The sequence below is a fragment of the Pongo pygmaeus genome, chromosome X (assembly GCF_028885625.2).
Source record: "Pongo pygmaeus isolate AG05252 chromosome X, NHGRI_mPonPyg2-v2.0_pri, whole genome shotgun sequence".
In the NCBI taxonomy this organism is placed as follows: Eukaryota; Metazoa; Chordata; class Mammalia; order Primates; family Hominidae; genus Pongo; species Pongo pygmaeus.
In genome coordinates, this window is record NC_072396.2 from 120,647,306 (window position 1) to 120,674,333 (window position 27,028).

General features: G+C 34.3%; 1 protein-coding gene across 1 annotated transcript; it reads left to right on the forward strand.

Moving 5' to 3' along the window:
• The first annotated feature begins 1,475 nt into the window (after positions 1-1,475).
• Positions 1,476-26,465, forward strand: SLC6A14 (solute carrier family 6 member 14). Its single transcript, XM_054472190.1, has 14 exons — positions 1,476-1,627; positions 2,660-2,825; positions 5,971-6,102; positions 7,692-7,853; positions 8,648-8,795; positions 9,919-10,051; positions 11,743-11,883; positions 16,459-16,687; positions 18,035-18,160; positions 19,325-19,443; positions 19,978-20,077; positions 20,357-20,466; positions 22,604-22,771; positions 23,803-26,465. The coding sequence occupies exons 1-14, from the start codon at positions 1,580-1,582 to the stop codon at positions 23,947-23,949; spliced, it is 1,929 nt and encodes a 642-aa protein (XP_054328165.1). The 5' UTR covers positions 1,476-1,579; the 3' UTR covers positions 23,950-26,465.
• The last annotated feature ends 563 nt before the right edge of the window (positions 26,466-27,028 follow it).

The following is a 27,028-nucleotide window of genomic DNA, read 5'->3' on the forward strand; positions in this document are numbered from 1 at the left end:
CAAGCAATTCTTCATAGCAGCATGAGAACGAACTAATACACCTTGTGATTCCCGTAATCTCTCTATCCTTAGGATTCTTGTCTTCTTTCTATTCCCTTGGTTACCAATTGTTTGACGTGCCCCAAGGTTGGCTTCTTTCATTTATATGGGACTTTGATAGTTTACTAAATGCTATTGGATTTGCTTTTTAGCTCATCCTTTTATAAGGAGGTTTATAAGCCCTTCTTGCTCCTCTCCCTTCTATGTTTCATCTTAGCCTTTAGGTCATACCAGTAGTGTACAGTACTAATAGGCACACACTCATGCATTAGCACTCTCCAACCCCCAATTCCCCATTGATACATGCACATGTGCACACACACACACGCACATCAGCCTTTGTTATGTTCAAGACAAAGTTAAATAAAACTTATTGATACTTTCCTTACTACCATCCTACATCTTTCATGGACTTTTCTCTACCTTACCTACCAAGATTCCCCAGGGCATATTTCTATTGCAAATGGAAAATTCTTGCAGTCAGTGGAGAACAAAGGAGCTGTACATAGGGTACAGAATTTGCCTGTTTGCTCATTCCTCTGTGTGCATGAATTTGTGCTTTGCTTCATAGAACCACCATCACTATCTCTTACCTGGGCAGACTGAGTTTAAATCCTTTGAGTTTCCTGATGAAAAGGCATTGCATTGGTAAACAGCATTATAATAATTATTTCCTCCCTGGTCAAGCTGGGATGTTTCCTCATAGTTTACTTTCTAGGCCTCATCTTTCTTACAGAGTGTGCTCCTTTGTTAAGGTTAGAATTTCCCATAAACCTGCTCAATAATTTGTTTGTGTTTGGTTTCTTTGAAATACTACACAAAGCAATCCCTGTAAAAGGCAAAGCTGTCCTGAAGGCTGAGAAAGGAGCCTGAGACATAGGCTCCAAGTTGCTCTTTTCAGGCAGAGCCAGCTGGGTAATCTTATCTCAGATGGCTGCTTTTCAAGGTGCCCAATTCAGGGGCTTTTCCTCTGGGAGCAGCATTTGCTCCAGGGAATCAAGTGCTTTCTAGTCAGGGGCAAAACTTTGGGAAATCTGAGGACCCAGGGTGGTATGGTCTGTTCAGGAGAATTTTGGGGAACAGAATGGCCCCCTTCTCCCTCCAGCACTTGTGCAGATCAGCACTTGGCCCCAGAACAGAGACCAGACTGAGAGGCGAGGTTAGGAGGAAACAGGGGACCCAGGAAAGGAGGCTAGATTGCAAACGCACCTACACAGCTCTGAGTCAAAGCCTGTCAGTCATCTCGGCTCAGACTGCTCTGCTCTCCAGCAGCCCAGCCCTTTCCCAGGGCTGGGGCAGGAGATTGCTACATGTAGGCTTATCTGGGGAAAAACCAGAGCCTCACTTTAGTCCCTTCCGGTAATTGACACTACTGGACACCCGGGAGGGGGAGGAGAGAGCTTCTCTTCATAAATGTTCCCACCCCTGGGCAAGGTGGCTCACTCTGGCAGGTAGGAACAGGGGAGTGTGCACCTGCCACCAGTCAAGCTCAGCCAGACTGCAAGAGGAGGCGAGGCGGAGCCAGCCGAGGGAGTGAACCATGGACAAGTTGAAATGCCCGAGTTTCTTCAAGTGCAGGGAGAAGGAGGTAGGGGTCTGGGAGCTGCGGGAGGTGTGGAGGACCTGAGAGTGGAAAACTTAAGGGGGGTTGCTAGTCTCAGTTTTTGCTTTCTGTGGCTGTTCCTTGTGCTCCACATTTCTGTTCAACTATTAGGTGTGACTGAGATATACCTATAGAGTAGAGAAGAAAGAAAAGCTCTTACTCTCATAGCTAGAAGACTTAGAGCCACCTCATCCTCTGCCTTGGGAGTACCCACAAAATCCTGTTCTCTATCCCTCTCCTAACTGTGTCCATATGCTAGAGGAAAGTACAAAAGTACACTGTTCTTAATTGACCCAAGGAACCCTCCATACCCCAGAGAAGTGAGCAGGTTGGGATAGAACCCCTGTCCCTTCTCTCCCTCCCAAGTGGAGAAAGAGCTACTTCATCTGGTGAGACAGGAGAATTTGTCTCTGCATATTATTCTACGGCTTTTAGAAAGGCATTGATTTTAATCTGTAAGACAGAGAAAAGTTAAACTACCCTTAACTTGATACATCCAATACTATCAAGCCATAAGAAAAGTTTATAGATTCTTGATTTTTTTTCCAGCAGACACTACATTTGATCCTGCTCAAAGATCTGCTACAATATCAGTACTAATGACTTTATCTAATTCATCTTTAAGACTTTTGTATTTGAAACCTGATTTGTCTACTTTCATTTTTCCCTCACACCAGTGTGACAAAGACCTTTGTATTTCAAACCTAATTTGTCTGCTTTCATTTGTGTCTCACACTGGTGTCACATTTAACGTTTTTACCAAAATTTGGATAATCTTAGCTGATGGAGTAGTAAACATATCTACCTACAGAACTTTGCTCATTTTAAGAGGTAAATGTTGTAAAGTAAAAGCAGCTATCAGCAGAAATCTCCCCAACTTTGTAAAGCATTCCCCTCAGCTATGGTTTTCAGGGTTTCCTCCGCCCATTTTCTGTTGCTCTATGGATTTGTGAAATTATGCTTCTGTGGAATTTGTAATGGTAGAAAGGCAAGCTGTTGATATTTTTTCTTTCCCAGAAAGTGTCGGCTTCATCAGAGAATTTCCACGTTGGTGAAAATGATGAGAATCAGGACCGTGGTAACTGGTCCAAAAAATCGGATTATCTTCTATCTATGATTGGATACGCAGTGGGATTAGGAAATGTGTGGAGATTTCCATATCTGACCTACAACAATGGTGGAGGTATTCTATTTCACCCCCACCCTCCCACCCCCGCTTTTCCCTCCAGTTTTAAGTGTGGTTCTGTATGGCCTCTGAGAATATTTTACGAGTTGAAGGAAGGCATATGATAGTTGATAGTTTGGGTTAGTGGGAGAATGAGAAACAAGCATATTGAATTTATTATTAGTCTGAGCTACTAGCTCAAGTTAGAAACCTAGTTTCACAAAATCCTCAGGTATAAACTTGATAAAAAAGCTTTATTTTTAGCACTTCTAAGCTTCTGATTTGAGATCTCACGTAATCTTCAACTATGACATACTTTTCCTAATTTATGCATGTTTCTGTGATAATCTGTTCAAACTCAAGTTGTGCTTTGCTTAATTTATAGCTGAATCAGAAATAAACAGAAAAATAAGTTCTACTAAGAAGCTCAAGTAAATTATTTGCTTAACTAAAATAATGCATTACATTTTGGTGATTTAAGTGTGGAAAGAGATCATTAAAAAGTAATTAAAGGTTTAGTATTTTAAGCTGCAATATTGAGTTACACGTATTCCAAATTGGACTGACTATGTAGAAGATCCTTCTAAAATGAAATAATTTAGTTCAAGGATTGTTGTTTTATTCCTGCAAAAAAACACTGTTTATACCTTGTAGATCATTAGGGTAGACTCAATTAGAAAAAGGAGAGAAAAATAACTTTGAGGTGACACACAAAGGGGAACAAAATGAATTGCACAATTCTCTAGTAATGTCCAAACAACTTTTCACTTACACCATATTTTATTTACTTGTAATTACAGGTTCTATTAGAAGTATAGAGATGACATGCCCCTATATTTCATAACTGGGTACCAGTGAGACTGTGCCACTATAATTATTTTTCTTAGTATAATAGGATTTTGTGTGGTGATATTTCAATCATATTTCTTATTAATTGGTTACATTAAAATATTCAAAGTGGTCTTCAGAGACTTAAGAAAGGAGCTCTGTTTATTAAACAGTTTAAGGGTCAGTAGCATGAATTCCCCTATCTAGAAGCTGGGTCACTTAGTTGTCTTGGTATCGAATATTAGCTGGAAAATGCATCAGAAATCAGTTTTATTTCCGTCTATGTCCTAAGGTCCAGTGTGGTAAAGAGAAGCATTCTGGATCATTTTGAGCCTCTTGTAACTCATGTTTAGAAAAAGAAATTCCCTGTGCCTTGACATCATACATAGGCCCAGTAATTGCTACAAATTTCTAGGAACTATATTAAACTAGTTTTAATAGAAACTTTTAAAATATAGCCAAAACAAAAATAATAATATTAATTGTATGCTATTATCTTTTTCACCATTTCCTCTAAAATTTAATATGCTACATTGGCTTTCAATTTTTTATAATAACATCATTTGGGTAATAGATGATCTAGGCGCTCTCAATCCTTCTTTCATCCAAGAGTAGAAGGGGAAAATGAAATTAAAATTTGTTAAATGCGAATTAGGTTTAAAAATATGGTCAGGTTTGAAAAGTTGTTTCTAAAATCTGGAAATATTTTTATCTGTATATTCTTTTTAACAGTTTGTTAAAGAGAAGTGTCATACCACTTTAAGGTCTAGGTCTGCAGTATTGACAATTTGTGGCTATATTAACTATATTAACAATTTATCATCTGTGGATAGTATTAATAATAAAATAATATAATAGGTGAAAAGTCAGGTATAACACTGAAGAAAATAATCTTTTTTAACGAAAAATACCTGTTCACACTCGGCTGGTAAAGCTTGTTTATTGTTGTAGTTAAACAGTTGTATTTTTTTCTTCATATTTGTCATTCATAGGACTTAAACTTCTATTAGTCATAGTAAAGATGGTATGTACATTGCAACATCTATACAAACATATTTTTCCCTATGGTCTAGTGACTTCCAGGGTTAGTATTAAAGTAAGTCACTTACCTATGAATAAATAACAAGTTCTTTATAGACTCATTTTTAGTAGAATGTATTTTGAGAGTTGAAAAAAATGTATTCCTAGGTATGATGTTACAGTATCATAATATGAAAAATACTTGAGGCAAAACTGTAACATGAGTAAATTAAATGTATATAATCTGAAAACCCATTTTTATCCACTGATCCCCACATTCTTCATTAAACTTTGCCAATACTTCTGGAATGTTTTATTAATAAGTTTAATATTCTGCCCTTGCTTCAACCTATAATTTGGCAAAACTTCTAACGAAAAATACTATGCCCCAAAAGTGGAAAGAAAAAAAAGGAAAATGATAAAAGGTTAAAAGGATGGGGGAGGTGAATTGTCTAGTGCGGGAGAATTATTCCTTATGAAATTGAAAGTTGGTGCAGCGCACCAGCATGGCACATGTATACATATGTAACTTACCTGCACATTGCGCACATGTACCATAAAACCTAAAGTATAATAATAATGATAATAATAATAATAATAATAATAATAAAAGAAAAAAAAGAAAGTTAACTACAAGTATTTCTCAAAAGTTCAGAGTCTTCAAACAAAACCAATACATTTTGTATTAACATTGAGTGAAGAACCTTGTGACTCTTTGGAGAATAATAAACTTAATTGCAATAGCTTACACTCTGAGCCACATTAGCATTTTTACCCCAAGTCTTAAAAATAGACCATTTATTTTTAAAGGAGAAAGGAAGATAACCAATGTTGAACACGGGCTATGTGCCTGGCATTTTGGCAAGTGTTCTCACATAGGCCCTGTATTTGAGCCCTTATGACAAACTGAGTTGGCATTGTTCTCCCCTTTTATAAGGAATCCAAGATTCAGATGTTAGGCAAATTGCTGGAGGTCACATAACTGGTAAATGGTCTAGCCAGGATTTCAACCTAGGTTTATCTGGCTCCAACGCCTGGGATCGCTCAATTCCTCTGGCTTACTTTTTATACTCTACCATTTTTAATAATCACAACAGCCTCATTAGGTAATACTAGCATCCCCATTTCATAGATGAGAAATCCAAGGTTTAAAGAATCAACTACTTATTCATGGAAAGCAGTGAATTTTAGGCCCAAACCCAGCACTCTTTGATTCCACTATATCAGGATGCTTTTAAAATGTTATGCTGGTTGTCAAAGTGCCATCAAGACTTTGAGCTGTAATAGTGCTTTGGTTCTTTCTCACCTTTTTTAGGCGCCTTCTTGATACCTTATGCAATTATGTTAGCATTGGCTGGTTTACCTTTGTTCTTTCTGGAGTGTTCACTGGGACAATTTGCTAGCTTAGGTCCAGTTTCAGTTTGGAGGATTCTTCCATTGTTTCAAGGTTGGTATTAAAGCACTTTCTTGGTATTAAAGCATTTTCTTCACCATGCTTTTTTGTATATTTGTGCATATAGCTACCTTCACCGTGAGGAACAAAAAATTGCTTAAAATTCTGACAATTTAAAGCAAAGAAAACATGCATTATTGTTGTTTTGCTGTACAGTTTGCAGCTGCAGAATTTAAAAAATCAAATGTTTTTATTTCTGTTTATCATGGGCTGCAGAAATGGGAAGGGTTAGAAAGCACGCTAAAGAAGGTTAGAAGGGTGTCATTATTTTCCTATTTTCACCCTGTGAATTCTTTTGGCACATAGTCTCGTGCTCTAATTTAAAGGCCCTAACTTTTTCCTAATTCATATGTAGTTTTTGTCTTACTGCCTTTGCATATCTTTTACAATGCCTCATTCAGAAAAGTTGAAGGGTAGGTCACTATTTTTTTTCTTGGATGCGCTTAATACAATAGGACACTGGTAAAGCTTAAAAATGCCTTGTTATTAAACATCAAACTACCTCTTTTGACTGAAGATTAAATATCATTTTGGTATGTGCTAGCTGCTGAAAATTATTTGTTTTCAATGCAACATCAAAAATAAATTCATAGTGAGGTGAATAGAATATTGCTCTGGAAGAGTGGAGAAACTACCTTAAAAGCTAGTTTTAAGCATTGGAGTTATATTCAGCACGCTAAACTGCATTTTGAAACTACCTAGTTAAGGAAACTTTGGATATTTAAATTCAAATTGTTACTGAATTATTTAATTTTCTTTACACATAATTGTAGATACATGTACACCATCCCTCCAGGTCATTATTTTAGAGGCTTCACTTTCTACTTCTCAAAATGTTGATTTATAGATGAATATTGTATTGGTCAGTGAGTAAATAAGATACAAGCTTTGAATTTTTTTTGTCTAAAGAATGTCGACTTTGCATGATCTGACAAGAATTTGCAGGCTTAACAAGAAAAAGTAATAAACATGGGTTTTTCTTTATGTGAATTTGATGCGCTTACCACAAGTCTTCTGGCCTTGGCCTTAATACTCTTTCTAATCAACTGAGAAACTGCATCAGAAAGCCAATCATAAAATTAAATTTAAATTTAGAAGAAAATTACTCAGACAGCATTAGCCCCTACTCTCTCAGAAAGAAAAAGGAAAAAAGTAATTTAAAACAGTCTTTATTTATTTAGAGACAGAGTCTCACTCTGATGCCCAGGCTGGAGTGCAGTGGTGGATCTCGGCTCACAGCAACCTCTGCCTCCCAAGGTCAAGCAATTCTCCTGCCTCAGCCTCCCCAGTAGCTGGAACTACAGGCATGCACCACCACGCCTGGCTAATTTTTGTATTTTCAGTAGAGACAGAGTTTCACCATGTTGGCCAGGCTGGTCTCGAACTCCTGACCTCAAGTGATCCACCCTCCTCAGCCTTGAAAAGTACTAGGATTATAGGCATGAGCCGCCGCACCCTGCCTGAAACAGTCTTTTTTATTTTAAAATAGATTTTGTGGTAATTGAGATACAACTTTTTTATGCATTAGCAAAGTAAATTTCACTTGAGTTTGGTTTTTATTTTAATTGTTCTTTTTTTTCCAGGTGTGGGAATTACAATGGTCCTGATATCCATTTTTGTGACAATCTATTACAATGTCATAATTGCCTATAGTCTTTACTACATGTTTGCTTCTTTTCAAAGTGAACTACCGTGGAAAAATTGTTCTTCGTGGTCAGATAAAAACTGTAGCAGATCACCAATAGGTAAAATTTGTCCACCCCCAAATAGTTCCTTTATATATTTTTTTTATAAGCTTGAAGGGTCAAATCATTCTCTAAGCAACTTAGGTACAATTTTAAATGTTCCAAAGGTCACTGGTGAAAGCAGAAGATAGCATATATAATCAGAAAAATGATTAATACAATGTATTAATCTCTGAGAGCAGTCAGGAAGGCTAAATCATGCCTAAGAGTACTTCTTCCAGGCCTAAGTCTTGGGCAGGAGAGGAGAAACTGAGAAAATGATAAAGGGAGAAAAGTGCTATCTAGGATAGTTGTGTGTGTCTCAGGAGACAGTAGGTGTTGTTCATGTCATATGTTGCTAATCTTTGGAATAACGTACCATCCATGTCATAGGCTATTACCATTTTAACTACCTATGTATATCAGAGGATAAATTTATAAATATTTAATGCTTCTGAGAAGTTTAAAGGCCTTAATTTGTCTATATACATAGGTTGGATAGGTAAATCCACATACAAAATTTGTTAGAGCACTCAACTTCAACTGAAACAATTGTTACTCTATACCTGTTGTTACTATAAATACAATCACAGCTTAAAACGGCAGACAGTTTTGTAATCCCTCCTAGTTTAGTAGAAAAGATTTTAAGATGCTGAATGTACATAGCTTATTCCATCTGTAAGATTTCTACTCCACTTTTTTCAAGTAACAATTTTGATGATAATTTAAATATTTTACCATTAAAACATTTTCTAGGAAAGTAATCTTCTAAAACTAAGTACATGTCTGTGTCTATATTTTTTTATCATCTTTAGTAACTCACTGTAATGTGAGTACAGTGAATAAAGGAATACAGGAGATCATCCAAATGAATAAAAGCTGGGTAAACATCAACAATTTTACCTGCATCAATGGCAGTGAAATTTATCAGCCAGGGCAGCTTCCCAGTGAACAATATTGGAAGTAAGTATACTAGATGATTTACTTTTAAGCAGATGCTATCTTAAAATTTGTACAAAACAACAAAATATTAATCATCTCCTTCCTTAACTCACATAAATAGAAAAAGGAAAATCAGGACAAATTATATTTCATTTAACTCAAATGTCTACCTATCCCAGGTGATTAGTAGTTACTTGCAAAATTAGCTCATAGTCAGCAATGTGTCTTTTATAAATTAGTTATTAAATGGGCACAACACTGTAATGATTTATGAAGTGCTTATTAGCTATGAGTTAGGAAATTGCTTTGAAGAAAACACATACAAATTTTAGACTACAATGATCAAGTTGTAATGATAAATAGTTGGGTGATGAGTAATATTGCTATTTAAAAAAGTGTAATTCTTCAGCAGTTTTGTTTACAATTGTCATTATATGGTAAGAATAGATATGTAGTGTTCTATTTACTTTTATTAATTTCAAATGATCTCTCTACTTACTCTATATCTATCCATTACTCTTACCTAATATTGTTGACTCTACTGCTAAATGACCTCTTCGTCATTCACTGTTAATGACCTTTGTAACTCTTTTAAACTTTGGATCTTCAAATGTTCTCAAACTTCAAGCTTAGAAATAAGATCCTAGATCCATGCATGTACCTACTGAGAATCTTGGAATTTTACAGAAAGTCTGTGGAAAAGGCATGAATAACAGGATCATTTGAGTTTGATGATATCTATAAATATGGAATGAGGAAATATTTATTATAATTGTAAATGTTTTCCTCATTATTTTAACATGAGAAAATACTGTAATAGTAAAATAAAATAATCTGACATAAAGTCAATTTATTTACATAAAGGATCTTGAAATAGAGGAAAGTAATAGCTAAAAGAATCAGTAGATCTTTTATTCTATGGTTTGAAACTTTGGATTGGCTGTGGTTAACTGAAGTTCAGAGCCTGGCCTTTTAATGAACTATCTGTGCCCTTCATATTGATAGTATCTATCAATAAAGGCTCACCGAACTTTGATATACAATATTCATGAAGCTTCCACCTGGATAAATGGTATTACAAAACTCAATGTATTTTCTTTAAGTCAAGTGATTCTGTGATCATAAAATGGCTTATGTGTTTCAGTAAAGTGGCGCTCCAACGGTCAAGTGGAATGAATGAGACTGGAGTAATTGTGTGGTATTTAGCACTTTGTCTTCTTCTGGCTTGGCTCATAGTTGGAGCAGCACTATTTAAAGGAATCAAGTCGTCTGGCAAGGTAACTTGAAAAACACATTAGATAGTGATATAGCAGCTTTCCAATTTCATGGTAGTTCAATATCAAGCATTATCAAAAGCGTGTTTTTTTTTCTTTAATGGGAGCATTCAAATGTGTGAAAAGCTTTCTAAATAGTCTGTGAAAAGCTTTCTAAATAGTCATTTTAAGCTCTAAGTAAATACATAGGATCTCTGTTATTGCTAAATACAAAACAAACAAACAAAATAAAAACTGGTACTAGAGGTGCACATTTCCTAAAAACATGGACCCTTTTAGCTGATAGAGCATTCTGAAGCTTGAGTATATTATTAAATTTTATATCCTACTATATAAAGAAGCATCTTGAATGGAATCATATATTGCAATATATGGTTTGGAAAGTCTAGATTCTTGTTCTATAGAGTAATAGTATCAGGAATCCCCTAGTCGGAGAGAGAGAGAGAGAGAGAAATGTGTGTATGTGTGTGTTTGTGTGTATGTATGTGTGTGTGTGTGTGTATGTATATATACACACAAACTATGTATTCATTCTCTTAAAGATTGCCAAAATGGACACAGAACTTTTTCTCTCAGTGAAAGGGCCTCTTCTGAAAAACATTGTTATATTTTCCCACTTCATTGTTTACTTTTATAAACTTTCAGAGAGAATAATGGTAATTTAAGAGAACAACATGAAATTTTCTCTGTGAACAGTTACACAATACCCAGAAAAAAATGTCTATGTGTTTTTAACTAGTAAATGGATATTTCCTTAAAGGTGGAGGACAGGAATAACTGGGGATCTTGTCTTTGTATTCTCAGTACAATATCTAGCATGTTCTGTTAATGTTAAGTTGTGATGAGACATGCTGTTACATCACAAAAATACTGTGAATATCACAAATCCAGTGAAAACTTTCCAAAATGTTTTAGTTCCACATTTTTTAAACCCTTGGTTTCCTTTTGATGTTAATATTGAAAGAGTCCATTAAAGGCCATTTACCCAGGCGATTAATTTTTATTGGTCTCTGAATGACTTGTTTAAATCATCTCCTTGGGTGTATTATAAAACATAGGACATCTATGGATCAAGGAAATTATCCTCATTAAGGCAAAGTTGGTCTCAAAGGCAATCTGCTCATCTGGAACCCTGTGTTATCTAGTACAGAAGCAATGTACTTGTATGTATGCTATCAAACTCTCTTAATGGTAGCTGTAAGGATAACAGTAACAAGTATCCAGTATTCACTTCAATATGCTTTTCTGGGATTTGAACATCTACTAGGAAATATTTTCCTTTTCTTTGAAGACTGAATATATATTAATCAATGCAGGGATTAAATCATTTCTCTCCTCACCTCAATGCAGTAATTTACTGAGAGAAGACATTCAGTCTCCTTAGACATGTATAAGGATATATTTATCAGAGCAATCCATTTAGATCCCAAGTTATCACTGCTGATGTATTATTTATTTACAGAATAAACCTGGGAAATGTGGATTAATACATCAAATTATTTTTGAAATGGATCATTTGAGAGTAGTGAGGACACAAATAAGAAATTATGCTAACTTTGGTATATCATCAGACCCTATGAAATCCCCTGTACTTTATTTAATTAATCTCAACTGGCTAATAATTTTACTTGTACACAGTCATACATCATGATTTAAAAAATAACTTACCAATTTTTGGTTACTTTTCTTGGTAGGTGGTATATTTTACAGCTCTTTTCCCCTATGTGGTCCTACTCATCCTGTTAGTACGTGGTGCAACTCTGGAGGGTGCTTCAACAGGCATTTCATACTACATTGGAGCACAGTCAAATTTTACAAAACTTAAGGAAGCTGAGGTGAGTCTTAATTTGGATTTCAAATTATCTGAGGAGGTAAATCTTAAAAGTAAATGCCAAACATCCTTGGTTCCATATGAATATCATAATGTAATAGCTTGAAAAATAATATACAGTTAAATTTATTAGTTTCTATCCACTAGGATGTCTGACTTAGCTAATATTTAACCTGCCATTAATATTCTTTTATTGATGGTGAGATAATTTTTAGAAATAGGATTTTTAAAGTCATTTTTTATTCATATAAACTGAATCTATTTGACCAACAAAATTTCAGGCTTATTAATCTGAAAAACAATCTTTCATGCATAAATACCTGCAAGTTGATGATTGGGGCTATGTGATTTATTGGATAAACTCAGACTAGCTTTAGAGATTACTGTTGAAAGTTTAATAGTCTAATATACATTTTAGTTTTCTTCAAAATTTAATATTCGCAAAATATTATCAAATTTTGTCTAGTGAATTGTGAAGTTAAAACATAAATTTGACATGGATTAAGCATTCCAAAATCGTTACTTATACCAAAAACTTAAACATGTGCCATGAATAAGAATTGGGTAACCCTATTTCAACTTTACCTTCAGATAATGGCTGAATGTATCACTGGCATGTAACATCTTTTAAAATTTGACTGCTGAGAGTATTAACAGTAAGTGTACTACAGATAGTATGCTTCTATTAGTATGGTCTAGAATGCTTTCACTTCTTTTTTTTTTTTTTTTTTTTTTTTTTTTCTGAGACAGAGTCTCACTCTGTTGCCCAGGTTGGAGTGCAATGGCACAATCTCTGCTCATTGCAAACTCTGCCTCCCAGGTTCAAGCAATTCTCCTGACTGAGCCGCCCAAGTAGCTGGGATTACAGGCGTGTGCCACCACACCCGGCTAATTTTTTGTATTTTTAGTAGAGACAGGGTTTCATCATGTTGGCCAGCCTGGTCTCAAGCTCCTGACCTCAGGCGATCCACCCGCCTTGGCCTCCCAAAGTGCTGGGATTACAGGTGTGAGCCACCGCACCCGGCCCTTTCACTTTTTTACTAGTCACATCACATTCTTAGCACACATTAAGCTTCTGTTCAACTAAAAACCTGTAATTTTATGTTGAAATCAAGAGAGACTATGTTAATATTATCTGCCATACTACTAGTACTATTCAAAATGGATATTAGTTTGCTATAGTATTCTTCATGAAACTCATGCTAATTTCCAGCCATTGTTGTCTTCTTTTCTAAATATTTACAAGAGGATGTGTAATTATTTCTTGTAAATTTTTTTTGTCAGCAGTGCCAAATTTATTAGCTTTTAGTTGTGGAAATCTGTCATTAATTTACAATTACCTTTCTGAAAACTGAAATGCCAATCTTTGGTCTTTGGTTACCTTTTTTTGTGCTCAATAATTTCCACTCAATGATTAATCACATAGCTTTAACTTATTTTAGATCTATGGAATTTTATTATTATAGTCTTGGAGATTAATATACTTTGATGTGTCCACAGGACATCTTAATTTGCTTCTTCATTTATCTTGGGCCTCACTCTTTTTATCCCTGTTGGTTAATCTCTTCCTAATTTGAAGACCATTTTGGATGGTGAATAAGAAACAAATAAAATGGAACTTAGCATTCATCACCTTCTCCATGTTAGGTTATTGAACAAGATAAATTATGTTAATGCACTTGGAAATAGTAAGATTTTATATAAATATGAGCTAATGTACAATTATTTCAATTATTCCTGTTATATTATACTATCTTGTTAGAGTTGCAACATTTTCCCTAAGAAATAGATTCACCATTTTCTTTGAAACTCATGACTTTGGGCCTAGTTAAAAATCCCCTTTGATATTCTTTTAGTGGCTTTTGCAAGCCTAAGATATCTGTTTTGTAGTTCCTTGAAATCATTCTTAAAAATTTATATGACACTTTTATATTGATCTGTGTTTCAGTGACTCTAACATCTTTGAAAAATCAGAGTGAAACCTAAAGCTCCTTGTGAGACAAACAATTTCATCTTCTCACCTCTCTACTTTCCAACACGACACGACCCAACTCCTTCTTTTTGGGGTTTGCTGGCAATGACAATTGTTTTTCTTAGATTTTTTTTTTTATTCCTCACAATATATATTCTAAACATGGAATCATAATCAGGTGTATTTCCTTTCCTTTCCTTTCCTTTGAATATCTGAACTTCATTGAGATCTCCAGGAGAGTAAAGAACCACACAAATTTATAGATAGAGGAGTCTTCAGCAATGCAGAGATTATTTTTCTAGCTCCCTCATTTTACAGTGATGAAACTAAGACTTACATAGATTCAATTTTAGCCAATTGTACACAGCCAATTAATAAAGTTTGAATTATGATTTCCTAATCCCGAATGTAATAATCTTGTATATTGGTATGAGATTAATAGATAATGGAGATTAAAACTATGTTTGAAATTTCTCTTCACTTTTGTTTGCAACCTAGCTACACATCATGGTATTCAGTAGCATTCTTACACAACACAGGACTGCCACACCCACTTCCAGCTCCCCCTGTCACACAGGCACATGTAATGTATCAAGTAAAAGAAGCTCAGAGACCAACATGAGCATGCTGTTCATCTGTTAATATGGGCAATGACCAAAGAAAAAAGAGGGCATTTTATTTCTAACACAATTTTCTAAAATATAAGTGAAATAACCATGATCTATCCCAAAAGAGTTTTCTATGAAACTTGAAAACTGATTCTAAAGTTTATTTGAAAAAGAAAAAGGCCAAAACCCCAAGGTGTATCTGAAGTGAAGAGGACTTGTCCTATCAGATATGAAACAATATTTATAATGCTGTACTAATTAAAATAGTGAGGTGTTAGCATAGGTATAAACATATAAACCAGTGGAACAGGATAATAGTCTCAGAAATAAATTCAAAAACAAATGGAACTTGGTATGTGGCAGAGGTGGCAATGCAGATCAATAAGGAAAGGGATGATAATCCAATTGATAGAATTGATATCCAATTGATATCTAATTGATTTAATTGATAATATCAATTATCCTTGAACAATTGATATCCCATTTAGGAAACAACATCAGTTGGAAATTTCACATATCATTCACATATCACATATATTGATATGCACAATATCAATTTTAGGTGAACTGAAAATTTAACAATATAGGCAAAACTTGAATTCCTTTAGAAGAAAATACAGAACAGTACCTTTATAACCTTGGGCTAAGCCATTTTTTAAAAATAATAGAGATCAAGGATAATACCTATAGTCAAAGATGGATACCTTCAGCTACAGTAAACCAACAACAAAAACTTTGGTTCATCAAAGGACACAATGTTAAAAGGTAAACAAAATTAACCCACAAATTTTGGAGGAAAAAAAACAACATATATAATAGTCAAAAGATTCGATTCCAAATTACATCAAGAATTTAAAAAACCGAGTAAGACAGCCCAAACCCAAAACTGGCAAAAGACATGACCAGAAATTTCACAGAAAAAAACAAATCATATGGAAAATGAAGTGTTCGCAAGTAGGTGGAGGAATGGGAACCCTCACAGCCAGCTGGTGGGAGTGCCAAATGGTACAGCCCTTTAAAGAACAATTTGGCAAGATTTAGTAGAAGGGAGGAATGCATATACTTTTCGACATCACAGTTCCACACCTACATATGGGGAATGTACAAGAATGTTTACAGCTCCATAATAGCAACATACTGAATGATCTAAATGTCCGTCAACAGGAGAAAGGATAAATTGTGGCATACGCAGTGTGGCAATAAAGAAGTGGAAAAGGGCCAGGCGCGGTTGCTCACGCCTGTAATCCCAGCACTTTGGGAGGCCAAGGTGGTCAGATCACCTGAGGTCAGGAATTCGAGACCAGTCTGGCTGACATGGTGAAACCCTGTCTCTACTAAAAATACAAAAAAATTAGCCGGGTGTGGTGGTGCATGCCTGTAATCCCAGCTACTTGGGAGGCTGAGGCACAAGAATTGCTTGAACCTGTCAGGCGGGGATTACAGTGAGCCAAGATTTCACCACTGCAATCCAGCCTGGATGACAGAGCGAGACTCTGTCTCAAAAACAAAAACAAACAAAAAAGAAGTGGAAAAGAATGATTAAAACTACATATATTTAATTTAACCAAATGAATTTGCTTATATTCTTTCACTTTTGAATTACAAAGTGGACATTTTATATAGTTCAACTTGATGATGGATAAATTTGACAATACCTAATAAAAAATGGCACGTTTTATATGTTTACATGCATTAAGATAACTTTTCTATAAATTCCAAAACAAAACATTCAAATCTAAGTGTAAAGAAGAACAAAGAAATTATGAACACAAAAGTCAGGATAGCAATTGCCACTGGTGGGTAGAACGGTGATAATGATGAGGAAGGGATACAAAAAGGATTTAAAAGACTGCAACATTTTATTTCTTAAGCTGAGTAGTGGGCATTTGGGTGTTCATTTCATTGTTATTGATAATATGTTCATTTGCTTATGTGAAATATTTACACAAATAAAAAATTGAGTATATGTTTTAAAATACTAAATTATCTTCTCTTATAGGTATGGAAAGATGCTGCCACTCAGATATTTTACTCCCTTTCAGTGGCTTGGGGTGGCTTAGTTGCTCTATCATCTTACAATAAGTTCAAAAACAACTGCTTCTCTGATGCCATTGTAGTTTGTTTGACAAACTGTCTCACTAGTGTGTTTGCTGGATTTGCTATTTTTTCTATATTGGGACACATGGCCCATATATCTGGAAAGGAAGTTTCTCAAGTTGTAAAATCAGGTATATAATACTATATATTATCAACTTTGATTAACTCAATGTATCTCAGTTATGCAACTCCAATAGAATTTATAGAAATTTACTCAACACAGTCATGATTTAGAATATTGAATTTTCTTCCTCATTTCATCTTATATAATTTTGTTGCTGTAACAATATAATAATTCTTAGATTATCCATATAAACAAGAGTATATTAGGGAAATATTGCTGAAGAAGATAGGATGTTTAATTTTGTTTAGTCCTTGCTAAGCACTTTCCATGCATTATAAAAGAAAGAAAATGTATATACAAATTCCCTCTGTACGATTATACTATTGGGTTTGAATTTTTAAAACACATGACTCTCTCATATAGGTGAGAGAGTCAAGTGACTTTGAGTTTCCAGTTGTGTCTAGCTTTAAAGGAATCTTAGTGAACTCCCTAACTTTACAGATATTAGCTAGGGATGCTTAATTATCTGGCTACAGATTCTGGGGGAAAATACTACGGCTGTTTTAAGTAGGGATGCTTCATTAAAATTTTGTTTATAGTTAGTATCATATGATGGAAAGACTGGTGATTCATAAGAGAATGTCAAGGATCTTGTAGATTATCTAGTGTCCAGCTCCTCATTTACAGAGAAGTGGATTGATACACAGTAATGTCATATATGTCTTGTAGAAGGTCAAATATTTAGGACGTGATAGAGCCTAGACTAAAAGCTAATTTTCATGAATCCCAAGTTAGTCCTCCGGGAGGTCGAAGAAACTTAAAAATACTTAAAACTGAGGATCACGTAATAGAACTGGCACAAAATTAAAAAGCATTCTAAAGGTAACATCAAATGGAAAACAAGATTTAATTTGTAGTTTCCTTACATACGATTTTGCATATATGCATATAGTGATTCTGGGTAAACATTTGGAGAGAAGGTTAAAAACAAAAGTTAGTTCGTAAATATATGTTTCTTTAATAGTGCAATTCTTTTAGAGCATCTAGGCTAAGATAATGTGAACTAATTTACGTTTCTGGAATTTAAGACAGTTTTTATTCTTTGTCAATCTTAAAAAATAAGATAAGTTAAATAAAACTATTAAAAGAATTAAAATTTCTTATGTGAGGAATGTACCATTTACATTACAGTCTATTTGCTAACTTAATTCATGTCACATGTTCACATTACCACATCACAAAACAACCAAATTAAATATTGTAAAAAGGGAATGTGAAATAGTTGGTAAAAAAAATTTATGTCATGGATTGTGTTGCCAAATAAGATGAGATTTTTCTAATATCTTATATTTTCAATGTTGAAATATGTGAATATTCTTGGTAACTAATTTATAATATCATACATGTTTCGTAGGTTTTGATTTGGCATTCATTGCCTATCCAGAGGCTCTAGCCCAACTCCCAGGTGGTCCATTTTGGTCCATATTATTTTTTTTCATGCTTTTAACTTTGGGTCTCGATTCTCAGTTTGCTTCGATTGGTAAGTAATACTTCCAGTGGTAACATATTCCTCTTATATTTCTTTTGCATTTCCTCTACTTGAAAACAAGGTGCTTTTATTACCCCTATTACCCCCTCTAGCTGTTAATCTCAGAATGATCTTTCTGAAAGTTGTTTTAAATAAAATTTAAATACAGAAAAACACTTGACACTCAAAAGGAATACACATTAATGTTTTATCATACTTGTTTCAGGTATTTTAAGAAAATAAACTGCTACAGGTGAATTTGAAGTCCTCTTTCTTTTCCTAATACAATCACATTTTTTTCTAGAAGCAACTCTTACCATAGATTGTGTACGTTATTCTGTCCATGTTTATATACATTTTATATGTGTCTGTACATATCATATACAGTTTTAAATTTGCACATAAATGTGAAGTTTCATAGCATGCATATGACTCTGAAAGTTGTTTTTGCATTGATTATGAATCCCATTGATACACAGGCATATAGATCTAATTAAATCACAATCTCTTTGTTGCCATAATAATGGGCATATGAATGATATACAATTTTTAAAAAATTACACACACTGCTGCAATGATCATCCTTGCACATACTTCTAGGCACACATAGGGATTTACCTAGGTTACATGACTAGAGAAATTCTGAAACAATTTTCATCCTACCACTCTCTCACATACAATCTTTTCAGTTTACTCTGTTTATTTCTGGTTGACTTTCAAAGTCCTTGAAAATCTCAAACATATTTTCTGATATTTTCATTCTCACATCCTTCTACTCTTAGCCAGTTCCCTATTTCATGAACACATTTATTTCTTAACCTAGAATCCTTTCTGTTCCCACACCACTGATTCAAATATTTACCTTATTTAAAAGTCCTACTAGAATTCTTCCTTTTAGACTAATTCAGCTCACGGGGGACTGTTACCTTACAGTTGTTATCGATGAAAAATCATATAAAGCAGACTAAAAACAACAAATAGAGCTGCATTTGATTTTCATCAGAACCAAGTGGTGACTGCCAAAAGAAAAACCCTGTGGGTTTTTAAAAGCAAGGAACAGGGCTCAGAGTCTATTTTCCACATATATTTGTAAATTTGATTAACATACATTGAATTCTGTGATTAACAGTATTGGCAAATAAGTTGACATAACATGTCATTTCTCTCCCTCTGAAGAAACGATCACAACAACAATTCAAGATTTATTTCCCAAAGTGATGAAGAAAATGAGGGTTCCCATGACTTTGGGCTGCTGCTTGGTTTTGTTTCTCCTTGGTCTCGTCTGTGTGACTCAGGTATACTACAGCATTTTTTTTTCATAGAAACATATTAGTTGGAACATACTTTATAACCTAACTAAAGAAACCAAAGCTTAAGAGGATGTTTAGTGACAAGTCCAGGTCTGACTTGGATCAAGGTTTTCTGGGTTTTAGCCCATTTTTCTCCATTATTACTTTTATAGAAAGTCTGTTTTGTAGATGAGGAGGCCGAATAATGGACAGTTACCTCAGTTACAATAAGATTATAGACTTTAAACACATACTACATTTCTCAAAGCCACTTCAGAACATACAGACATTGCATACCATTCTGATAATCAACAAGTTTAAGTGCTTATTTTCTTTCTAGTGACTCAGTATAGATTGAAAGATTTTTGAGATATTTAAAGTCACATTTGGGTTTACATTTGAAACATTGCTTTTTGCATTTTAGCAGAAGGGAAACTAAGGAGCATATGTCAAGATCAAATTAATAGATTCAATTTGAATATCCCATCAATCATAAAACAATTAAAATATACTTAGAAGTAATTAATATTTTATTGGTAGGCTGGAATTTACTGGGTTCATCTGATCGACCACTTCTGTGCTGGATGGGGCATTTTAATTGCAGCTATACTGGAGCTAGTTGGAATCATCTGGATTTATGGTAAATAGTAACTATAAAATTATTTTCCAGTTTTATTAAAATAGTTTAGTTTGATTCATTTTCATTATATTCACCTAATTATACTATTAATTTTTATACTATTATAATAGCAAAGTACAATATACTGCACAAAATTATGTTATAAAAAATATAATTACAGGTGTATGATTCATTGTTGTGGTAGAGAAAAATGTTAAGACACAGAAAGATAATTGATGCCAGAATGGTTACTGGAAGAAAATATTAGCAAGCACTCAATGTACTCTTTGTTTTCTTTAGGAGGGAACAGATTCATTGAGGATATAGAAATGATGATTGGAGCAAAGAGGTGGATATTCTGGCTGTGGTGGAGAGCTTGCTGGTTTGTAATTACACCTATCCTTTTGATTGTAAGTAATAATATACCATGAACTTGGTTTCAATAATACATACATTCTAAGACAAACTTAATAATTCACATTGAAGACAAAAGGCAAATTAATTTTATAAATGAATGATTTTCAAGTTTTGCAGTATTTATGGCTGGTGCCTCCAAGTTGCCTAAATTAAAATGCCTTTGTAGTATTATTTTGAGGCCATCAGTTTAAACATTTACCATTTGAGAAAATAAACAGGTTCGTATAGATGTAAAAGTTATCAATAATTTAAAATGTATCATTAGAAAAAATGAAAACAAAACATGAATTTGCTCATTCCCTAAAAAAAATGTTGAGCCATCAATAATATTCCTAACCTCTCTGCCAAGCACAGAAAAAATAAAGATGCATAAGGCCCAGATCCTCTCTTCAAAGAATTCAGTTTAAATATACTGACTGCTGAGAAACAATGGTCATATTTTAACTCATATTTTATCTCTTAATGAGGGAGGTATTTGGCAGATGATAGTAAAAGAAACTTACCTGTGTCAATAGGGGCAATGGTTTATGTTAACAAATTCAACAATTAATACTATTTAGAAGCTGAGGTAAAGCAAAAGTGTGCCTTACTCGAGAGACATAACTTATCAACTTAAAATGTTCAAATAACATTTCAGGACAGTAAATGGCTGAGCACCAAAATAAACACTACACTGGAGGGAGAATGATTATGGACTAGAAATAATGGTGGTGGGGTGAGGCAGTGTCAAAGCTTCATAGATTTATTTTGGTTTTCGTTGCCTTCATGCTTCAAAGGTTTTCCTAGAAAAGGCCATTAAGTAATTCTATGCAGGATTTCCTTCAAATCTAAAGTATCACATTTGTTTGTAGAGAGGATTACATTTTTTTTTTTAACATTATGAGATCACTTTCAAAAGCTGAGCAGTTTGGAACGAGATCATGGTGAATTAAAATATTTGGATATTCCATATTTTTGCTAAATGATTTTGAAAATGACACTAAATATTTTTATTTCACAAGTCTCCATATAAAGTAAGCCCCCTTGTCAACTTAGAGGGTCTAAGCTGGATCTTTTAACAAGCGAATAATCAATGATTACATAAGTTTGACACCTGAATTTAATTTAAAATGCAAAAGTATTACATATGAAATGATTTACATTGCCATCTAGTTTTTATAAAGTCGTGTGTATTGGACTCCAGTATCCCTCATCCATTCTTTTGTAGTTATGTACATTGATAGTAACTGTAAAATATATTTAAATTACTGTAATTAAATTAATGGAGCTAAGCCATTTAATTTTAAAATTAAACATAGATATATTTATTGTTTTCTCACTGATTTTAATAAAACAAAATCAGCTAAATTTAAGGAAACTCCTTAATAATTATTGGGTTTTGTTTTGTTTTGCTTTACCAATTTCTAAGTAATTAGTTTTAATGCTTCAACATTTTGGGTTTATTTTAACTTGGCCTTATAATGTGTTCATCTTTAACATTCATATTTGACCGTATTGCCTAAACATATATTGAGAGTTTTTTTGTTTGTTTTTTGTTTTTCCCTCAGTAAGATGCTGGAAGTGAAATGTGCTTTGGTAAATGCTCACCAATAGTGTCTGTAAATGCATGTGTGTTTTTGATGTGTCAAAAGGGGATCTTTGTGCAGTGGGAAAGAATAGAAGCAATTCCTAAGCAAGGAGAAAAGCATGCCCACTAAGGTGTACTTCACATTCTCATTGTATTAATCTATATGCTGGCATGTAGATTTAATCTATGGCATAGAATAAAACCATGCTATTATAAATCAAAGTGAAAAGCTCAATAACAGAAAATTTCAGATATTATTTTACTTTCAATCAGATATATGGTCAAGTGTTTTATTAAAATATATGTTGAAAAAGTATTTGGATTTATAAATATATGATGGTATTAATTTTGGAAAAATTTATTCAAAGTAAAAATAAAAGTTATGTATTTTTGTTCATTCCATATTGTTATCTTCTGGCTTGTTACCTGATTATTTCAATTATTTGAATATATTTTCATATTATTTTTGACAAATCATATCTGAGGAACAGAATCAAATTGCTAATCATCAGTGCAATGCAGTCTAATCTTTAGCTTTGTCTTTGCATATTTAACTTTGACAGGCAATATTTATCTGGTCATTGGTGCAATTTCGTAGACCTAATTATGGCACAATTCCATACCCTGACTGGGGAGTTGCTTTAGGCTGGTGTATGATTATTTTCTGCATTATTTGGATTCCAGTCATGGCTATCATAAAAATAATTCAGGCTAAAGGAAACATCTTTCAAGTGAGTGCATTAAAATTGTTTATACTTTATACAAAGTAGTTATGATCAAAATGGAGATTAATTTACTCACATGGTGGTAATATGAGATTATATGAAATACAATTAATTACTCCTTCCTCTTGGCTACTTCTATACCTGACACAGTCATCTGTTACTAGTGCACAACATGGTATTATGTTATTTATATATTTGCTGTGTTTCTCTATGCTAGACTATAAGCTCCTTGTGGGGAAAGTCGGGTCTTATTTGTTGCTGTACCTCTGGCCTTGCTACAGTGCTTAGCATATGACAGCTATGATATCTATACCTATGTTGAGTTGTCCCTGAAGATGTCACAAAGCAAATGACCTGTTTGCTTTATATCCATAGTCACTACTTTTAAACCTCATCTGGCTATAATATACATCCTAACAGTGTTTTTATACTGGAATAAGCCTGGTAAATATCGTGAACCCAATCTAGAGCCTGAGTCATCCCTCTTCCATGGAAGTCTAGGGGTATGAAGTTCATTATGACATCTCAGTAGTACAATGACAAAGTAGGCTTAGCAGCCTTAGATTTAAATAAATTCCTAAGTCCATACAACAATGGATCCAAATCAATGGTTTGATCCTGGAACTCCCATTTCCTTTGTTCTTGAAACACATCCCAGGTATACACTGGTTTAGATCCTCAGCTCATCCTCATCCTAAGGCCAGGATGGAAATGTCTGATTCAGTGAAGGTACAGAGTAGTCACTCTGTTACTCTAATGGGTTCACACACCTTGTTTTGAAATCATTTACATGCTCAGTTATTTTGGTTTAGTAGTTAATATACTTCTATTAACAACTAGCTACATTTGATTATACCTTTTTCTTGGTAAACTGTGCATTATTAAGAATTTAGATGATCACTTTTTAGTTTTCTATGATTCTTATTTTTTGTTAGTAGAGAAAAATAATTTAAAGGAAAGTATAGTTCAATATTTGCTTGTTTACAGATTGTAGCACTTAAATTCTAAGACAATGATTTTTTGTTTTTGCATTTCAGCGCCTTATAAGTTGCTGCAGACCAGCTTCTAACTGGGGTCCATACCTGGAACAATATCGTGGGGAAAGATATGAAGGCATGGTAGATCCCAAAAAAGAGGCTGACCATGAAATACCTACTGTCAGTGGCAGCAGAAAACCGGAATGAGATCTCATTGAAAAAAATATGTGATAGTATAATGTGATTTTTCTTAGAATAGGGGGAAACTTATTTATTTGTATGTTAACTGAATAGGAAAATGTACATACTATGTTCATGATAGTGTGATTTTTTTCACATTTAAGCAGGAATGCAATATAAAAATGTGAATCTCTTAATTCTCAGCCATGTGCTTATTATATTTCTTTTTAGATTGTCTATCTGTATAACACACACGCACACACCTAACAGTCTCTATTTCACAATTATATTTTTGTAAATAGTATATGCATTTTTAATACATTGGAGGCTTTATTTTGAGCTAATTTCTTAGAGAATAGTTATATTTTCTATTACACAAGTTTAAAAATATTATTTACTTGTATTTTCTTAATATACAATCTTTCTTTTCCACAAATATGAGTGGGAAATAAATCAGTACATTTAAAAGAAAGTGTTAAAACTTAAGGCCTCACTTAATTAGAAACGTGATAAATATATGGACAAATGGACTATATATACTATAAGAGGACTGTAGTTTAATACTTTTTACCCAAATATGTTTAAAAACTTCATGCATTTGTTACAGCTCATGTTTTCTATATGAACTTAGTCACTAATGTTCTTTATAAAAAGTGAAATAAGATGGAAAAATAAGGATCCTACAGCCAGTAAGTGATAAATCTAGAAAATTGAGTTTTGAGTACCTCTTTTCCCATATACAATCTTCCTTCCTTAGGTAATTTGGAAGAAAACTATGACCCATTTAATTTCTATTGTGTTTCACAAAATTAAGTGTTGTTCATTATACTCTCTGAAATATAGGCTTAATTTCCAATAGAATATGGACTTAAATGTTAATGAGAAAATGGCTTTAATCAATTCTAGCATTTTATTACTGTAATACAGGGCTGATAGAGTGATTTTGTCTTATATGAATAAGTTACTACTTACAGGTGATAACTTACATACTATTGGAAGAGAAACTTGTCAAACTTGTCAGGAATGAGGAAAGCCAAATTAGAAAATCCTATGTCCTAGTTTCCTTACCAAGGATAATTAAATATATCACTAAGAGCTTTATATATTGATTATATATTGTTGACAACTGGTTTAAGCATCATAGCCTATGATGATAAACACTGCCTATATATGTAAAGAACTTTTCATCAATTCTTAAATTTCTTAACCTAGGCTTCAGGGAACATATGAAACCAAAATTATATGGAACATTTTCTGTGTGTACATGTACATGCATTTTTCTAGGGAGAGAGTTCGTAGGTTTATCAGAATATCAAGGAAAACTGTGACCCAAAGAAGTTTAAGAACCACATACACTGCTGCTGGCTTTTTGTGCTTGGCAAATGAGTGACAATAGAAGAAATAATTTTTCTTACACATTTTAAAACATTTTCTCTTCCTTGTGATTGAAGATGAAAGGAGTAAGAAATTAAGGCATTTGTTTAATTTATACTGGTAATTTATTTAGGGGGGATGGGACATGAAGGTAGGTAAATAGGTAGGCCTCTAATTGAACCACCTCTCTAAGTTATGTACATATATATAAGCTGAAATTGTGTTTGACATTCTGAGGGTTTTCTTTTTCTTTTTCCTTTTTTTTTTTTTTTTTTTTTTTTTTTTGGTGGGGGGCTGGGGGTCAGAGTCTCATTCTGTTGCCCAGGCTGGAGTGCAGTGGCACGATCTCAGCTTACTGCAACCTCTGCCTTCTGGATTCAAGTGATTCTCCTACCTCAGCCTCCTGAGTAGCTGGGACTACAGGTGCCCGCCACCACACCAGCTAATTTTTGTATTTTTAGTAGAGGCTAGGTTTCCCCATGTTGGCCAGGCTGGTCTCGAACTCCCAACCTCAAGTGATCTGTCTATCTCGGCCTCCTAGAGTGCTGAGATTACAGGTGTGAGCCACCGTGCCCGGCCCATTCTGAGGGTTTTCTTTGAAGACAGGTCAAATGCTGTTAGTAAGTTTCAAGAGATTGTTAATTCCTTAGTTATACCAGATTTTATAAAATATTTGAGACTAGATGGCTAACAAGAGGTTAGAAATACTTTTCCTTAATTTTAATCCACATTATGTTACATGCATTCTACCACTACATTTGGTACTATTTAAGGTGTGCAATTTTCTATAGGTGACTTTTGCAATTCAGGGAAGATTTGGGCATTTTAAATGAAAGAATATCTAATTGGGGGAAGTGTGAAGGGAAAGAAATTCTTTTCAAAAGCTGACCACAAAGAGTAGTTAAAAGTTTTTGTCATTATCTTCACAAGTGTGTAAAGCACAGATATTAACAGAGTGCTTGGCATATTGTAGGGTGCTCAATGGTGGTTTTTATTATTATTACTCAGATTCAACAGTGGCAAGAAACATCATTCTACATAATGGAAAACATTTCCATCAAATCCCACTTACTTTAATGTGAACTTGGAGATAATTTTTGGTGCTGTATTGTAAACCATTAATGAAAACTTTTTCACAGTTGAGTGAAATTAAAATCACTATATCTCAACCAGTCGTTTACTGTCACTTTTTTATTGTTAAGAAACTTTTGAACTGTTTTTCTTTCTCTATTGTGCTTCCATTTCTTCCCCAGTAAGTATATTTTAGCCATATGTAATCAATTACTTAAAGTATAAATAAGAAACTTGGGGAGGGAGGAGCCAAGATGGCCGAATAGGAACAGCTCCGGTCTACAGCTCCCAGCGCGAGCGACGCAGAAGACGGGTGATTTCTGCATTTCCATCTGAGGTACCGTGTTCATCTCACTAGGGAGTGCCAGACAGTGGGCGCAGGTCAGTGGGTGAGTGCACCGTGCGCCAGCCGAAGCAGGGGCGAGGCATTGCCTCACTCGGGAAGCGCAAGGGGTCAGGGAGTTCCCCTTCCAGGGGTGACAGACGGCACCTGGAAAATCGGGCCACTCCCACCCGAATACTGTGCTTTTCTGACGGGCTTAGGAAACGGTGCCCCAGGAGAGTATAGCCCGCACCTGGCTCAGAGGGTCCTACGCCCACGGAGTCTCACTGATTGCTAGCACAGCAGTCTGAGATCAAACAGCAAGTCGGCAGCCAGGCT

Coding starts and splice junctions, on each gene's coding strand:
- SLC6A14 (XM_054472190.1), top strand. CDS start 1,580: ATGGACAAGTTGAAATGCCCGAGTTTCTTCAAGTGCAGGGAGAAGGAG. Junction 1,628..2,659: donor TCAAGTGCAGGGAGAAGGAG/GTAGGGGTCTGG, acceptor TTTCTTTCCCAG/AAAGTGTCGGCTTCATCAGA. Junction 19,444..19,977: donor GTCTCGTCTGTGTGACTCAG/GTATACTACAGC, acceptor TTTTATTGGTAG/GCTGGAATTTACTGGGTTCA.